The 19,269-nt window shown below is 48.8% G+C and overlaps 1 protein-coding gene across 1 annotated transcript in view; it reads right to left on the bottom strand.

The window, feature by feature from the left end:
* Positions 1–19,269, bottom strand: part of LOC126516578 (putative phospholipase B-like 2) — a 135,408-nt gene that overhangs the window by 19,122 nt on the left and 97,017 nt on the right. Inside the window, exon 7 of the mRNA XM_055063816.1 lies at positions 14,560–14,712. Coding sequence (XP_054919791.1) covers positions 14,560–14,712 — 153 coding nt within the window. The remainder of the gene's footprint in view (positions 1–14,559; positions 14,713–19,269) is intronic.

The raw sequence follows: 19,269 nt of genomic DNA, 5'->3' as shown, positions 1-19,269 counted from the left end.
AACGTGTGAGTGGAATCAACAGATGGGACCCTACGCTTATGCTAGCTAACCTGTTGTTCTACATAAGAGGCACGGCAAAGGTGCGGCTCGAAAACCATGAAGAGGAGCTGACCAGCTGGGACCAATGCAAAGAGAAGTTAACAGAGTTGTTTGGAAACCAGCCGGCCGCAAAATCGCCGCAAGGCAGAAACTGGCCTCTCGTGCCCAATCCCCCACGGAGTGCTATGTTTCGTATATACAGGACGTGCTGGCGCTTTGTCGTAAAGCCGATCACGATATGACTAAAGCTGAGAAGGTAGGGCACGGGCTCAAGGGAATTGCTGACGACACCTTTGGTCTGCTCATGTGCAAAAGCTGCTCTACAGTGGATGCTATTATCAAAGAGTGCCGTCAATTCGAGCGGGCCAAAAGCCGACGCGTCCTGCAACAATTCACCAGAGTTTACTGCCGCAACGTCCACGTGTGAAGATTAGCCCGCACAACGGCATGCGTCGCCATCAGAGGACGTGGTGCGAATCGTTTGACGTGAACTGGACACGATGGCCCCCGCAGCTTTCTGTTCGCCGTAGCCTTGATGCTACCCCTATTTCAGTTTCCCTCGTGCAAGGCATCGTTCGACAGGAACTTGAAAACATTGGCCTACATTCTGTCTGCGCTGTCGCCAATCCCAGAGCTAACGAACGCCCTTCTACTATTTTCGCTCCAGCCCGACGCTTCTCTCCGCGTTATAGCAACCCGACTGAGTGGAGAACCGCAGACGACCAGTCGATATGTTTCACCTGTCGCCGCATTGGTCATGTCGCCCGATACTGTCGCAACTCGTGGCCCTCAACACCTCGCACGCCGACCAAACTGACCTGTTTTAATGGAAATGCCGGCAGTGTATCGCCCACCACCAAGTGTAACAGCGCCGACAACTCTGCTAGGAACACGTGGTACAGTCGCTCACCATCGCCGCGCGGACACCAATCTCGTTCACCGCAAACGCGTCGCCCATCTTCCCGTTCGCCGCAGCCACGTCGCCTTTCGTCCCCTGTGGCGTTTGGCCGCACCCTTTCGGAAAACTAAGAAATGCAGCCCTCGGAGCTGGTGCAGCATTGCCTACTACCGCAGCAAATCCTCTGTCTGAGCCCACAAGCAGAAGTGTAATAGACGTTAAAATAGACGGCGTACCTGTCCAAGCACTCGTCGACACTGGAGCCCACGTATCTGTGATGAGTACAAGCCTACGTAGAAGCTTAGAGAAGGTCCTCACCCCCGCAGCTGCCTGAGCGCTTCGTGTGACCGACGGTGGCGTGCTGGTTGTTCTTTGAATGTGTACTGCGCGTTTAATTATAGCCGGTCGCCCTACTTCTGTTCTCTTTGCTGTGATCGACAATTGCCCTCACGACGTTGTCCTTGGTTTGGCCTTTTTATCCCATCATTCCGCTCTCATCGACTGCGCAACCGGCGTTCTTCAGTTGGAACTGCCTCAAGTCGCCGATGCTCCGAGCATCGCTCCACCGCACTTGTTTGTGTTCGCTTCAAGATGTGCGTCTGTCACCTGAGGCAGTCATTTACGTCGCTTTGACCGCACAGCCACAGATTCCTGACGGTGAATATGTCCTTCGCCCCCTCATCTACGTTCTTTTGAACCGGAACGCTGCTCTTCCGCATACACTCTTGACGATTACTAATAACGGCGTAGTTCTCCCGCTTCTGAATTTCAGCCTGTGCCCTAGAGCGATTCCGGGCGGCATATTCTTGGCCAGCGTTTCTAATACTTCCGAACATGACATTGAAAGTCTGAATGCCGAGAGTGGTTTCTTAGAAGCAATTGCAGCTCACAGCTCTGGTTCTCTAAGGGATGACTTCGCGAAGATGATTGCACCTGACGTCACCTCTGCACAGGCCACGGACATACGTCTCCTCCTGGAATCGTACCTTGACATCTTTGATTTTGGCGACAAACCTTTACGACAAACATCTATTGTTCACAACCGTATCAACACTGGAGACACCAATCCTATTCGTCGGCGTCCCTATCATGATTCGCATGCTGAACGTCGATTAATCAATCAGAAGTGGACAAAATGTTCCGAAAAGGTTTCATCGAACCATCAGCCAGCCCTTGGCCGGGCTTCACCTGTCGTCTCAAAGAAAGAAAAAGGTGGCACCTGGCGTTTTTCTGTCGATTATTGCCATTTAAACAAGATAACCCGAAAAGACGTCTACCCCCTACCACGCATCGATGACGCCTTAGACTGCTTGCACGGAACTAAATACTTCTCGTCCATTGATCTTCGATCTGGCTACTGGCAGATATCAGTTGATCAAATGGACTGCGAGAAGACGGCCTTCATCACACCTGATGGTTTACATCAGTTCAAAGTCATGCCCATTGGCGTATGCAATGCTCCTGCGACATTTGAACGTATGATGGACTCTCTTCTGCGAGGCTACAAATGGACCACCTGTCTTTGTTATCTTGACGGCGTTATTGTTTTTTCTTCCATGTTCGGCAGCCACCTTACCCGACTCGCTGCAATTCTTGCAGTCTTCCGAAAAGCCGGCCTCCAACTGAACTCCACGAAATGTCGATTCAGGCGCGGTAAGATTACCGTGTTGGGACACCTAGTTGACGCATCCGGTGTACAACCAGATCCCGAAAAACTTAAGAAGAACACGCCGTTCGCATGGGGCCCTGAGCAAGCTCACGCGTTCGCCGCTCTCATTGGGTTTCTGACCACCCCTCCCATACTTTCCCACTTTGATCCATCTGCACCGACCGAAGTCCACACTGACACAAGCGGTCACGGCATCGGCGCTATTCTCGCCCAACAGCAGAATGGTACCGAGTGCGTGATAGCTTACGCCAGCCGCCTGCTGTCACCTGCTGAAAGAAATTACTCCATCACCGGGCGGGAGTGCTTGGCTTCAGTTTGTGCTGTCGCCAAGTTCCGGCCATATTCCTACGGCTGCACGTTTTCGGTCGTTACAGACCACCACGCCCTCTGCTGGCTGTCGTCCCTCCGGGACCCCACAGGACGGCTAGGTCGCTGGGCTTTGCGGCTCGAGGAAATAAATTTGTTGTCAACTATAAGTCTGGACGTCTGCACAAGGATGCTGACTGCCTCTCGCGTAACTTCGTGGATCCTCCCGATCCTGTTGGGGATGATCCGGTGACCTGCGTTATGGCTTTGACTGACATGAATGACATGCGCGCTCAACAACAACGCGACGCATCCTTACAGTCCATCATCGCCGGAGTGAAATCTGGCAGCACCGACGGCACGTGCCGCATGTTCGTGCTGCACGACGGCATCCTCTACCGCCGCAATATCAAGCCTGACGGCCCTGAGTTGCTCCTTGTCCTTCCTCGTCATCTGCGATCCGTCGTTCTCGAACAACTTCACGATGCACCGACGGCGGGACACCTTGGAGTTTTGTACATACGACCGCGTAAGACGCCGGCTCTTTTGGCCGGGTCTCTACCGCTCTGTGCGTCGTTATGTCGCAACTTTAGAATTGTGTCAGCGCCGGAAGAAAACTCTCCTGCCACCTGTCGGACGACTCTATTCAATTGAAGTTCCCTCTGAACCTTTCTTTCGCGTAGGCCTTGACCTGTTTGGCCCTTTTCCGATGACGGGTGGAGGGAATAAGTGGATCGCGTCGCTACTGATAGCGCGACACGCTACGTGATAACAAAGGCGTTGCCGACTAGTTGCGCAACTGACGTCGCCAATTTTTTCCTCCACGACCTCATTCTCCACCACGGTGCACCTCGATAGTTACTTACAGACTGCGGCCGCTCGTTCTTGTCTCGATTTGTGGACGACGTTCTCCGCTCTTGTGCCACGGGGCACAAGCTGTACACCGCCTACCACCCACAAACGAACGGTCTTACCGAACGTCTCAACCGAACACTCATACAGATGCTGTCGATGTACGTTTCCAACGATCACCGCGACTGGGATGCCACGCTGGCCTACGTGACATTCGCGTATAACTCATCCCGACATGACACCGCAGAATATTCACCCTTTTCTCTTTTGTATGCTCGCGAACCCACATTGCCCTTTGACACCATCCTACCTTCTGTGCCACGCATTGCCACTGAGAACGCCTGTGAAGTCATCGATCGCACTCACATGGCGCGTCAAGTCGCCCGAACTCGTTTATTAGCCTCACAGCATCTGCAAAAAGAGCGTTACGACCGGTGCCATCGCGATGTTCAGTTCGCCTAAGGTGCTTGGGTGCTGCTTTGGTCACCATGAGAGGGCACGGAGGAACCGACAGGATGACAGGCTCACACTTGTATTTATTTACCCTGCAGTTACTCGCTGCCTTCATCTCTGGTTTCCGGTGCGCTGTTCCACTGAATTCGCGTGGCGAGCCTATGGTCCATGCTTCAGTGGCCGGCAAGTTCAGTGAACTTACTCCCGCCACACTCTGCCCGGATCAAAGCCGTCACCAAATCTACGTCTGGAAAGACACTTCATTGGTACCTTCGGCTCACCACTGCGCAACCGCGACGGCATCGACAGCGCCAGCAGCGGGACGCTTGTAGCCAAGCAATACGCTCTGGGCAGTCAGAGGGCACGGAAGCACCGACAAGATGACAGACTCACTCTTGTCTTTTTTCACCCAGCAGTTACTCGCTGCCTTCATCCCTGGTTTCCGGTGCGCTGTTCCATTGGACTTGCATGGCGAGCCTATCGTCCATGCTTCAGTGGCTGGTAAATTCGATGAACCTGTTTCCGCTGCACTCTGCCCGGATCAAAGCCGTCACCAAATCTACATCTGGAAGGACACTCCAATAGTATGTTCGGCTCACCGCTGCGCAACCGCGAAAGCATCGACAGCGCCAGCAGCGGGACGGTTAAAGCCAAGCAATGCGCTCTGGGCAGTCAAAGGGCACGGAGGCACCGACAGGATGAGAGGCTCACATTTGTATTTCTCCATCCTGCATTTACTCGCTGCCTTCATCCCTAGTTTCCGGTACGCTGTTCCACTGGATTCGTGTGGCGAGCTTTATCATCCATGCTTCAGTGGCCGGCAAATTCGGTGAACCTGTTCCCACCGCACTCTGCCCGGATCAAAGCCGTCCCCAAACCTACATCTGGAAGGACACTCCAATAGTATGTTCGGCTCACCACTGCGCAACCGCGAAAGCATCGACAGCGCCAGCAGCGCGACGCTTCAAGCCAAGCAATACGCTCTGGGCAGTCAGAGGGCACGGAGGCACCGACAGGATGAGAGGCTCACACTTGTATTTCTCCATCCTGCATTTACTCGCTGCCTTCATCCCTAGTTTCCGGTACGCTGTTCCACTGGATTCGTGTGGCGAGCTTTATCATCCATGCTTCAGTGGCCGGCAAATTCGGTGAACCTGTTCCCACCGCACTCTGCCCGGATCAAAGCCGTCACCAAATCTACATCTGGAAGGACTCTCCAATAGTATGTTCGGCTCACCACTGCGCAACCGCGAAAGCATCGACAGCGCCAGCAGCGGGACGCTTAAAGCCAAGCAATACGCTCTGGGCAGTCAGAGGGCACGGAGGCACCGACACGATGAGAGGCTCACACTTGTATTTCTCCATCCTGCATTTACTCGCTGCCTTCATCCCTAGTTTCCGGTACGCTGCTCCACTGGATTCGTGTGGCGAGCTTTATCATCCATGCTTCAGTGGCCGGCAAATTTGGTGAACCTGTTCCCACCGCACTCTGCCCGGATCAAAGCCGTCACCAAATCTACATCTGGAAGGACACTCCAATAGTATGTTCGGCTCACCACTGCGCAACCGCGAAAGCATCGACAGCGCCAGCAGCGGGACGCCTAAAGCCAAGCAATACGCTCTGGGCAGTCAGAGGGCACGGAGGCACCGACAGGAAGACAGGCTCACACTTGTATTTCTCCATCCTGCATTTACTCGCTGCCTTCATCCCTAGTTTCCGGTACGCTGTTCCACTGGATTCGTGTGGCGAGCTTTATCATCCATGCTTCAGTGGCCGGCAAATTCGGTGAACCTGTTCCCACCGCACTCTGCCCGGATCAAAGCCGTCACCAAATCTACATATGGAAGGACACTCGAATAGTATGTTCGGCTCACCACTGCGCAACCGCTAAAGCTTCGACAGCGCCAGCAGCGGGACGCTTAAAGCCAAGCAATACGCTCTGGGCAGTCAGAGGGCACGGAGGCACCGACAGGATGAGAAGCTCACACTTGTATTTCTCCATCCTGCATTTACTCGCTGCCTTCATCCCTAGTTTCCGGTACGCTGTTCCACTGGATTCGTGTGGCGAGCTTTATCATCCATGCTTCAGTGGCCGGCAAATTCGGTGAACCTGTTCCCACCGCCCTCTGCCCGGATTAAAGCCGTCACCAAATCTACATCTGGAAGGACACTCGAATAGTATGTTCGGCTCACCACTGCGCAACCGCAAAAGCATCGACAGCGCCAGCAGCGGGACGCTTAAAGCCAAGCAATACGCTCTGGGCAGTCAGAGGGCACGGAGGCACCGACAGGATGAGAGGCTCACACTTGTATTTCTCCATCCTGCATTTACTCGCTGCCTTCATCCCTAGTTTCCGGTACGCTGTTCCACTGGATTCGTGTGGCGAGCTTTATCATCCATGCTTCAGTGGCCGGCAAATTCGGTGAACCTGTTCCCACCGCACTCTGCCCGGATCAAAGCCGTCACCAAATCTACATATGGAAGGACTCTCCAATAGTATGTTCGGCTCACCACTGCGCAACCGCGAAAGCATCGACAGCGCCAGCAGCAGGACGCCTAAAGCCAAGCAATATGCTCTGGGCAGTCAGAGGGCACGGAGGCACCGACAGGAAGACAGGCTCACACTTGTATTTCTGCATCCTGCATTTACTCGCTGCCTTCATCCCTAGTTTCCGGTACGCTGTTCCACTGGATTCGTGTGGCGAGCTTTATCATCCATGCTTCAGTGGCCGGCAAATTCGGTGAACCTGTTCCCACCGCACTCTGCCCGGATCAAAGCCGTCACCAAATCTACATCTGGAAGGACTCTCCAATAGTATGTTCGGCTCACCACTGCGCAACCGCGAAAGCATCGACAGCGCCAGCAGCGGGACGCTTAAAGCCAAGCAATACGCTCTGGGCAGTCAGAGGGCACGGAGGCACCGACAGGATGAGAGGCTCACACTTGTATTTCTCCATCCTGCATTTACTCGCTGCCTTCATCCCTAGTTTCCGGTACGCTGTTCCACTGGATTCGTGTGGCGAGCTTTATCATCCATGCTTCAGTGGCCGGCAAATTCGGTGAACCTGTTCCCACCGCCCTCTGCCCGGATTAAAGCTGTCACCAAATCTACATCTGGAAGGACACTCGAATAGTATGTTCGGCTCACCACTGCGCAACCGCAAAAGCATCGACAGCGCCAGCAGCGGGACGCTTAAAGCCAAGCAATACGCTCTGGGCAGTCAGAGGGCACGGAGGCACCGACAGGATGAGAGGCTCACACTTGTATTTCTCCATCCTGCATTTACTCGCTGCCTTCATCCCTAGTTTCCGGTACGCTGTTCCACTGGATTCGTGTGGCGAGCTTTATCATCCATGCTTCAGTGGCCGGCAAATTCGGTGAACCTGTTCCCACCGCACTCTGCCCGGATCAAAGCCGTCACCAAATCTACATATGGAAGGACACTCCAATATTATGTTCGGCTCACCACTGCGCAACCGCCAAAGCATCGACAGCGCCAGCAGCGGGACGCCTAAAGCCAAGCAATATGCTCTGGGCAGTCAGAGGGCACGGAGGCACCGACAGGAAGACAGGCTCACACTTGTATTTCTGCACCCTGCATTTACTCGCTGCCTTCATCCCTAGTTTCCGGTACGCTGTTCCACTGGATTCGTGTGGCGAGCTTTATCATCCATGCTTCAGTGGCCGGCAAATTCGGTGAACCTGTTCCCACCGCACTCTGCCCGGATCAAAGCCGTCACCAAATCTACATCTGGAAGGACTCTCCAATAGTATGTTCGGCTCACCACTGCGCAACCGCGAAAGCATCGACAGCGCCAGCAGCGGGACGCTTAAAGCCAAGCAATACGCTCTGGGCAGTCAGAGGGCACGGAGGCACCGACACGATGAGAGGCTCACACTTGTATTTCTCCATCCTGCATTTACTTGCTGCCTTCATCCCTAGTTTCCGGTACGCTGTTCCACTGGATTCGTGTGGCGAGCTTTGTCATCCATGCTTCAGTGGCCGGCAAATTCGGTGAACCTGTTCCCACCGCACTCTGCCCGGATCAAAGCCGTCACCAAATCTACATCTGGAAGGACACTCCAATAGTATGTTCGGCTCACCACTGCGCAACCGCTAAAGCTTCGACAGTGCCAGCAGCGGGACGCTTAAAGCCAAGCAATACGCTCTGGGCAGTCAGAGGGCACGGAGGCACCTACAGGATGAGAGGCTCACACTTGTATTTCTCCATCCTGCATTTACTCGCTGCCTTCATCCCTAGTTTCCGGTACGCTGTTCCACTGGATTCGTGTGGCGAGCTTTATCATCCATGCTTCAGTGGCCGGCAAATTCGGTGAACCTGTTCCCACCGCAGTCTGCCCGGATCAAAGCCGTCACCGAATCTACATATGGAAGGACGCTCGAATAGTATGTTCGGCTCACCACTGCGCAACCGCTAAAGCTTCGACAGCGCCAGCAGCGGGACGCTTAAAGCCAAGCAATACGCTCTGGGCAGTCAGAGGGCACGGAGGCACCGATAGGGTGACAGGCTCACACTTGTCTTTTTTCACCCTGCAGGCCAGTTACGCTTCCAAACTGCCACTTCTTTGCTTTAAATCTAGTAATCGCTTCATTGTCGTGCTTCAGTGCCCAGAAGCCTTGAGTAACCCGTTCTGTTCCTTGTTTCTTTCACTGTGTGGTGACGTGGAAAGCAATGCTAGCCCATCCAAGGACGATGTCCTTGCTGAAGTACCCAAAACCATGAGGAACCTAAATGAAAGATCTATTAGAATGGATTATGTGCAAAATTCTTTCGGAGAGAATTCATGAGCTGAAACAACAACAAAAAACCGTTTCAGATGCTATATCTGAGATCAGAGACTGCAGCACGGGGAAAGCCAGGCGGCCATCCTTGATGAATGGAAACAGGATGTCAGCTTATTGCGCGACAAGATTGAGGATGTAGTAACCGATACGAACACGCTTCGTGCGCGACTTGATGACGCGGAAGATCGCTCACGTCGCGATAATCTGGTTTTTTTCGGTGCACCGGATACTCCAACAGAATATGCAATGCAGTCCAGAGGAAAATGCCCTAGATTACATAAATACCACATTTAAACTCAGTTTAACTTGCGATCACATAATGCGCGCACATAGGATTGGTCGCTACACTCAACAAAAATCGCGGTCGATAATAGTTAAGTTTTCCTCTTATAAAACCAAAGAACAAGTTTTGCCTAAGCATTCTCTTCTGAAAGGAAGTAGCCTGACTGCGAGCGAAGACTTCTTTGAGGTAACGCGAAATATAAGAAATAAATCAACGAAGTATGGCAAGGGACTGAATGCACCCTACAGGCTTCGTTACGAAAGACTATTCATGGGAGAAAAATGTTACTGCTACGACCTAGATAACGATGTTGTCAACGAAAGAACGCCACGAAACAGAAATTCCGACTCTCGAATTCTTCGCTCAGGTCGTCTCTTACAGAACTCGCGATAGCGAAACACGAGGGGCGATGCTTGCACTTCATCGAAACATGTTGTCTCCGTTGTATTCGCTAATATTCGCAGTGTATTTAATAAAAGAGGCCATTGTGTTCTCTGGTTGATGACACTGATGCTGACATAATAGCGATAACTGAAACTTGGTTGACTAACAAAATAACAAACGAGGAATTGTTTCATTGCCGTAAAAAATACGTTGTGTATCGGAATGACCGTACTGACAGAATAGGGGGCGGTGTATCGCTTGCTGTTAGTAAAAACGTTGAGTGCTTTAATGTACCGGTAACCGCTGGAATTGAATCTGTATGGTGTTGTTTAATCATTAATTAAAAAAAATTATCTTAGGCGTCTGATAGCGGCCACCCTCGAATAGTTCGTTTTGTGATCACGCGCATGACTGCCTAAATCAATTAGCAGTAAGATTCCCCGGAGTAAAGATAATTCTTATGGGTGACTTTAACTTTCCTAACATAAATTGGTCAACCACATATCCCTTCTCTAACCCATCATCCAGGGAAGCTAATCAGTTTATCGCTATATGTTATGACTATACCTTAGTACAGACGGTCGTTATTCCAACACGGGTAGCAGGCAGTACGTCATCATTACTTGATCTCGTGCTGACATCATGAACTGATATCATATCCCCGATAACGCACTTACCTGGCCTTAGCGACCACGATACATTACATTTTACAATCACGATATCACTACCACTAAAACGTAAACGATTTAAGCAAATAAAAGATTATAAAAAGGCTAACTTCTCTGCAATAAACAACGAACTTGCTTCCTTTCTTGACACGTTTCTACTCTGCCATCTCGATCGTTCTGTCGAGACAAATTGGCGCCTCTTTAAAGAAAAAGTATCTGATCTAATAAATCGTTATATTCCAGTCCGACGTATATATTCAAATAGTAACGCACCGTGGTATAACAGACGCCTTAACAGACTAAGTAACAAAAAGAAACGCCTATTTCGTGTCGCTAAATGGTCACTAAATCCTGAACAGTGGTTTTCACACAAATCCACTGCCGCCACGTACTTTTCAAACTTACGGTCTACGAAGTTTTCCTACTACAACGTTACCCTTCCCAAGCTACTGAAAACTAACAGTAAGGCATTCTGGAGCTCCATGAAAGGAGATAGCATGAGAAAGATCCCTCTAACTTCACTAAATGGGAAAGCAATCGCCGACCACGCATGCGCTGACGTGCTAAATGACACGTTCGTACAGGCCTTTTCGCCGTCTTCGTATGTTACTACTCCTCCCGAAATACGACCAAAAAGATACCCCCACATGGATCCCATAGCATTTAATAGTAACCATATGAAATCGATTATAAATAAATTAGAATTAAAATTGTCATGTGGTGTTGATGGAATTAACATTAAATTCTTGCATAGTACTAGTGGGTATTGCTCAATAATTTTACAATTACTTTTTTCTCATTTGATTCCCAATGGCACATTGCCTTTAGATTGGAAAACGGCAAAGATCATTCCAATTCATAAATCTGGTGATACACATAACTCTTCTAATTGTAGGCCCATTAGTTTGACTTCAGTGCCCTGTAAAATAATCGAGCACGTAATTTATTCTCTGGTAATCAATCATCTTGAATCTAACAACTTCTTTACATCTAGGCAACATGGTTTTCGTAAAACATTATCCTGTGATACCCAACTTCTTTGCTTTACTAACGACTTGCATTCCAACTTGGATGCAGGATTTCTTACGGACAATATTTTTCTTGATTTCGCTGAAGCTTTTGACAAAGTACACCACACATTACTGCTATCTAAACTCGGAGCACTAAACATTGATACTAATGTACTTAATTGGATAACAGCATTTATAACACACCGCATGCAATTTGTAAGCGCCAATGAAGTTAATTTAATTCTAACACCCGTCAAATCTGGCGTTCCACAAGAGTCTGTGCTTGGGCCGCTGTTGTTTTTGATCTACGTTAACGATCTACTTGATGACATTTCGTCTAAAATTTGTCTTTCTGCACATGACTGCGTAATATATCGTAAAATTACTAATGGCGCTAATATTTCATCTCTTCAGGACGATTTAAACACACTGCATAACTGGACTATAAAATAGGCCATGCAGCTTAATGTCAAGAAATGTAAATCTATGCGAATATAATGAAGCTTGTCCTGCCTATTTGCTTGATAACATTCCTTTAGAGAGCGTAAGAAACTACACATATATGGGCATCCATATAACCTATAACGTATCCTGGAAGTACCATATCGACTTTATAACGAGCAAAGCTAATCGCACACTTGGATGTCTTCGCAGAAACTTCTCGCTCGCACCATTATCACTCAAACATTTGTTACACACGACATATGTCCGTCCACAGTTGGAATATGAATCATCCGTATGGGACCCACATCATGCCATCTCAATTAACTGCCTTGAAAGTGTCCAGAATCGCTCCGCTCGGTTTATACTAGAGTGTTTTAGTTGAGCGTCTTTACGCTAAGCTCCGCTCCAAGCTGCCCAGCGGAGCGGCGGGCGATTTTCACGTTGTAGTTATACGTTTAGCGTAGCGGAGCGGACCTTTCGTAGTTGCAGCGCCCCCTGGCTAAATTCAGGGTAATGAAAGAAAATAAAGACACTTTATGATCACTCTTATAGAGTAAAACGTATATATGTATATATATAACTTATTTCTCCATGAAGTATCTAGACGTGCGCTTGTAATGCGTTACCGGTCCATTTTATCCAATGGAAAATAAAGCGCCGTCTTGGGGAACGCCACATGTTAGCCTGCGCGCTTGCTTTCTGCATCCAATCCAATCCGTTCTGACGCCAACGCTAGCCAAAGTGCTGCGCGGCACGCTCCGCTCAGGCAGCTTCTAAGCGGACCGTGTTCCTTGCTCCGCTATCCCGCTTACGGCTAAGCGGACGGCGCATGCGCATTCGCGCTTCCGCTCCGCTTAACGTCTTAGCGGAGCGTAAACACGCTCAACTAAAACACTCTACTAGCTAATTACAATCGTACGACAAGCGTAACACAAATGAAGGCTACACTGACCCTACCTTCGCTGTTAACCCGCAGGAAACAATCACGCCTATGCTTATTTCGTAAGATTTACTACCAGAACGCAGCGCTTCGGTCGGCATGGATTAATCCAGCACTATTAATCTCCTCACGTAGAGATCATACGCATAAGGTAAACGTGCCTCGCTCTAACACACTAACACATTCGCAATCATTTTTACCCAAAACATGCAGCGAATGGAACGGTCTGCCAGCATCTATTGCTAGTATAAGTTATCCTGTTCAATTTCGAAATACTTTAGTTAACTACATTTAAATCATGAAACTTGCGTTAAATATATCATGTGACTTTTCATTGTATAAAAACTATTTGCAACTTAACTATGTATGTATTGACCTATCATTCCCAACTTGTGTATTGAAAAGTGTATCAAGAGATTTCTATGGTGAACTACCACCATTATTTTTTGTTTATGATGTGTAAATTAGTGAGCTAGCATAATTTTTCATTGTTACTGATACTGTGCCTTTTCTGTATATCATTTTTACCTCTTTTATGTAGCCTCTCCCCTCTATAATGTATACTTACACTGAGGGTACAGTAAATAAGTAAATAAATAAATAAATAAATAAATAAATAAATAAATGAATAAATAAAACTATGTCGTCGCGTCGGCCTCTCCCACAAGCTTCTCCCTCACTACACAGGGCCCTATGAAGTCCTACGTGAAGTTAACGGCGTCAATTACGAGATCGCGCCGTTACAGTTTCATCCATCCTCAAGTCCGCAGCCTCTTGTTGTTGTGCACGTTTGCGGCTGAAGCCATACTTCGCTCGCAGTTCTTCGCCTACCATGCGCCGAGACAGCGTTTCAGCACCCAGGGGTCCTGTCACGGAAGGCTAAAAGAAGAGAGAGAAAGAAGATCGCGAGACGCTGGCTGCTGCGTGTTGTTACTAGTCAGCCATCTTTTCCCCATTGACTCCGCTTGTAAATACACTGTAAATACAGTCTGTATATACTACCAACGTCCCCGTAACAATATGATCGGCACAGACGGTAAATTCTGTTTGCCCCCGTAGGTTAAGCGGAGCGAAACATCATTGCTACACAGGATTCGGCTGGGCGTTGCTTTCACCCGTCGCTTATTGGCCAGTCAAACAGCCCTGATTGTGACCACTGCCAGATGCCTGAAACACTGGAACACATACTGTGCGATTGCCCAGCATATATGCTGGAGCGAAGGACGTTGGAAAGTTTCTTGGCCAGCGTTGGCAGGAAACCACTGTCGGAGGAAGTTATTCTCGGCCCATGGCCTGACACTGCAACTTCAATGCGTGCAACTAAAGTGTTGTTGAAGTTTCTGCAGGACAGTAAGCTCGACGAGCGGCTCTAGCACGGCAACTGTCTCATGTACATGAGCACTCACCACTTCTCTTATCATCATCACTCATCCCAGTACTTTCACTCCCCTTCCCTCTTCCCCAGTGCAGAGTAGAAGACTAGAGCGCACTAGCTCAGGTTGACCTCTCTGTCTTTCCTGTCAATAAATTATATTCCATTGACTTGAAGTCCATATGTGACTTGATATAAACGACGCCTGGTGCGAACGCGCCCAAGACGCTCATAGCATTTTCTTTCGTGCGTTCACGACAGGCGTAATTTAAGTCAAGTCAAGCATGGGCTTCATGTTAAGGTGAAGTTCTGAATATGGTTGTTAGCCAATAGGATTTTTACGTAATGCCTCATTGATGAACTAATTCGCAAAACACTCAGTCATCAATCAGCTGAATATATGCAAAATTTTGCGGATGCTGGCACCTACCTCATCAATTTTAACATGGAGTCCATGTCTTTGACCTTGGCGTGATCTCGCCTGAAGATCTTGGCACGTGGGCAGTTCTCGAATGTATAGATGTCGCCGTACTGCTCCACTAAGGGAAGTTGTTCACTGATGGCGAAGATGTCGGGGAAATAGCTGAAAGATGGATAATATTTGAATGGCAGCACACTGGGATCGCGTCCAGACGTGGTCTTGCACATTTTTGTCTTACTAATCGCGCATACTGCGCCAGCAGAAAACAGTCTGGTGGTTACCATGACTGAAGGCTTGAGGGATTTTCGATAGTGTTTTGTTTCCTTTCGTTTATCGCTCAATGAAGTTTTCAACTTCCATGAGCAACCGCGGCTTCGAGCTCACTAGGCCGAATTTCATTTAATCGATTCACGGTAGCTTGCTGTAAAGTTAAATGCGGAGTGAAAATCCTTAGCACTCGCATTAAAACATTGGGCAGAGAGGCCTGAGAATTATCTTTGTTGAAGGTATTTGTGCCGTATTGGAGACTATTTTTGATGCCTTTTTCTGCTTGCTTGAGCAATTGATGCATATGTAGACATTCACTTACGCGATATTGTAGCTTGCCCAGTACCTATTGTCACGGAGTTCCTGGCTAATATCTTTCTTTCTTGTGTACATTCTGTAAAAGATATAGGCGAAATCACAGTTGAAGTTTCAATAGCGGCATAATAATTAGAAGAAAGCGGTTCGCAGCAGAAACTAGTGTAACAGATCAGTGGTGTCAACGTTCGATACATTTGCGGTGATGCATATCATCTCGCGGGCCCTCACTTCAGGCGTATCAGATCCCACGATATCCTGACTAACGACGTACTATCGACACATCTGTGAACTTAAGGGAATGTGACTTGGATTTCATCAGGAGGCTCGGTTGAACCTATGTGTAGTTGATAGAGCAATGCATATGCGCATGCTTACATGGTTGTGTTACATATATATTGGTTTTTATTTTAAAAATATATAAAGTGTAAGTCAAGGTACGTCCAGTCTGCTCCCATTGTCCTTTCATGACGTGTTCGATAGTGCAAGAGTTTACCTGTCTGTCACAGCAATTATGCGACCAGTAAAAATGAACAAATCCTGGCACAAGCTGGCAAAATTTCGCGGTAACCGGACTGCACAACTTGAAAATACGTGGCGACAATCTCAAACTGCCGCATTTTGTTCTGGGTCTTAGCTGATACACCTTATACCTTAAATCCTTCATAACAGAAATAAACACAGACATAGTAGTGTTGAGCACTACGAAAAAATAAGAACCTGCTCGATATCCGTGATATATTCCAGAAACATTTGACCCGCACTTGTTTCGGTGTTACTGTGGGTTGGCAGCGAGGCGACCGCGGCAACATTTATTTCGGTATCCCACTGAGGCAAGAGCACCTGACAGACACGTTACCTCAGCGTAAGAGTTGGCAACGTTCTCAGCTCACATTTTATGTCATCGCTCTTCAGCTGGGCGCGATCGGAGATATTTTGTTCGATACGCGTTATGTTCAGTTGCTGCAACGTCAGAAAGTTGCAATATGCAAAATTTCTGACAGCGGGGCGGAGAGAGCAGCCAATCAGGAAGCGGTGACCTCCCCGGAAGTTTACTTCCGTCGTTTGTCGTCTGCTTGCAGACAGTATACTACAAAACGAAATGTTTCTCGTCTTCCAAATGAATGAAATCTTTATCTAAAAAAATGTATTTTTTCTTCTCAAGCCCAAACACGTTTTCAAATAGTAGTACGTGTGACTACTGCAATTTATAACTATTAGTTTCTTTGCGTCGTCCCTAGGTGGTGTCGCGCACAGCGAGAAGAAAAAAGGAAAAAAGAACGACGGCAAGAGTGGCGCACTTTTCAAGAGGCAGAGACAACATTCCAGTGGTTCGCTGGCACCGACGATGGGGTCGATTTCTCTGTACCACCAACGAATTATTTGTTTCGAGAAACAAAAACGACGCCGGAATTCACTTTCTGCCACTTCTTCAAACGCGTTTCGCACCGCCACCCGCTCTCCTCCTTCCTCTAGAAACGCCAGTGCAACAACCTAAGTTCCCAACGGAAGCGCCATTTTCTCGAATTAAACTATGGATTGGATTCAAACGTGCCACGCCGCAGCCGCCTGTTGGATCCAATCCAATCCACCAGACGCGCCATGCGAAGCCGTATGATCGCTCCAAACTTCCCAGCTCCCGTCGGGTTCGGCGCCTAGCAGACGAAATGCTCGGTGGGAGGATGATTGACAGGAGCGTGTCGTCATTTTGACGTCACCGAAAACGTGGCCGCGCCCCGCGGCTGGCGACGTCGGCGCGGAGTAGTCCAATCGCGCGCGCCGGTAACCGAACGAACGCGCCGAACAACCATCTCCGATCTCAGCCCTGGAGACGCTGCTACTGACGGCATCGCCACTACCGAGGCGCCCGCTTCGTTGCGCACCGCGAGAAAGCAGTTCCAAGTTAGGAGCGCGTGGTTATCGGCGCTGTTTACGCCACTGATCGACACTGAGGACACCGAGGTGATGCATTGTAGTACACGATGAAAGCTAGAACCTTTGTGATGCATTCTGACTGCATTTGTATACCCCAGCAAATCGCCCAGCCTTCACCGGTGCCACAAAAGGCACCGGCTGCCACGCGGTCTGATTATGCCGTTTGAATTGTTGAGCCCTGTGCATGGTAGGCAAAATGGTCACATATAAACACGTATGGTTATGGCGTTGCTTGGAAAGTCCAAGTGAGTATCGGAGGGCTTTCGGAGTCGCAGAATTACTCTGGCGGCCACTGCATTACCATTAATCCTATTCGCATTCGATTCCGTTAAGTAAAAGAAAAGCACTATCGCACAGGCCAGCACACAGTGTTTCTTTTTCGAGATCGAACTGAAGCTGTCATGCGCGTGGTACTTCGGGTGTTGAGATCGTTGTCGCCCTATCAACGTGCTTAGAAACACTTAATTAGAAGCTTCACTGAAGGCTTGTTATTCATGTCGAGCCCTTTAGGTCCTCTCACTGTGAGCAGGTATTTTCTTTTCTTGGAGTAAAAATAGCTTTTGTCCTCAACTTCAGGTGATGCACCACGCGCCATGTATTATGGGATTTGATTCGTATTGCTCGTTAGAGTGATGCAATCATCGTTCCCTTCTTTTTTTGAAATTATCTTTAAGCGAAACATACTTTGCGTCCTGCCCGGGGTGTGGCGTTCGTCGTTTTCTAGCCGGATATATTTGTGCATATACGCATATACGAACCTCGTATGAATATTCTACTTGAACCACGTGGGAGCCTCTAACGTAAAACTATTCCAATATGTTTTTATTCCAATCTCCTGGCGTCAAATTTACGTAACCACCGACGCAAGCATCGGGCGGTGACCCGCAGCGTTGCCTGAACAGCCCAATCAAACGCCCTCCTCGTTAATAGCAGGTCACTTTTGTTTTCTTTCAAAACGAATAACATTGCCTACATTGAGCGGTTTTTCTTGTCTAATTGGCTGCCAGGAGGCGAGGAGCACGCTCAAGTGGAGAGGGTTTCGATGGGGTCGAGCCAGCGCACTGAAAATAGATAACCGGATTGCTTCTGCGATTGGTCCGCTTTGCCTTACTTAGCTTGCGGTGGCATGTCTAAAATCGCGGTGGCGTGCAACGGCAGTGAAAAATGACGCTAGAACGGATCCTCAGCAAAGAAGACTTGGCAGAGCGCTGTAATAAACGTGCCGAAAGGGCTCGATAACCTTATATTGCCGCGCTTAGAGGTTTATTATACGAAAATAGACCCATGCTCTCTGGCTGCAGGTGCGAGTAGCCAGTGCCTGAGCGATCGGCGGCAGCCATCTTGTATTCCTTTCGGAACGGGGCAGTCTCCGGATATTCAGAAAAAAATTAAGTTTTGTTCGGCATATTAATGCATCTTTAACGCATAGAAGTCACTTTGACGGGGTGAGTTTTCGCGGTTTTGTGAGGTTGCGTGAGACAGGTGAAGTGGGTACAGCCTGAAACGTTTTTACAAATAGCAGAGAGTTAATGGCGAAAAGGCGTCGAATCAGAAATAATGATTTTTCTCTTGTTCGGTCGAATCATACATAATCAGTGTGTACACGTCATGTCAGATTGGGAGCAATCACGGTTTTCGTGACGTTGCATGACAGACAGTCGAAGGGAGGGTGGTCCAAAAAAGTTTTTGACCGATCGCGGAGGGCTGATTGCAGAATTGGAATAGAAAAGTTTGGAATAGCTTTACCTTATAGCGCCGTTGGTGTGATCCGCTGGGTAATATGCCTGAATAGACAAGTTGGGTTTCTGGGTATGTGCAACTGGTTATGTGCCTCTGGGTATGTGAACATTTTAGGCTAATCCCTCAGAATGAGTAACGTAGCGTTTTCGGCGTGTTGGTAGGACATGAGGAGGCTTACAGTGCATGAAAAAATGAGGACAGAAAGACATGGTACACACAGGCGCTGACTGCAGCGCTGGCTGTTTGAATCTCTAGCCACTAACGCACTTTTGTACGCGAGGCGCTTATCACCGCTATAGATGTAAAACCCGAGATGCTTATTGACGGAAGTATTCGCTTTCTTGGCATCAAGTTTTTATTCTATGGCGAACATATCTACTGGAAGTACAAGCCGCGTGGCAACAAGCCACTGCTCCCATATCAGTTGGCGCACTCAAAATTGGTCAAGAGGGGAATTGCGAG

This window comes from Dermacentor andersoni, chromosome 1 (assembly GCF_023375885.2).
Source record: "Dermacentor andersoni chromosome 1, qqDerAnde1_hic_scaffold, whole genome shotgun sequence".
Taxonomy (NCBI): Eukaryota; Metazoa; Arthropoda; class Arachnida; order Ixodida; family Ixodidae; genus Dermacentor; species Dermacentor andersoni.
This window is presented reverse-complemented; position numbering and strand designations above follow the sequence as displayed.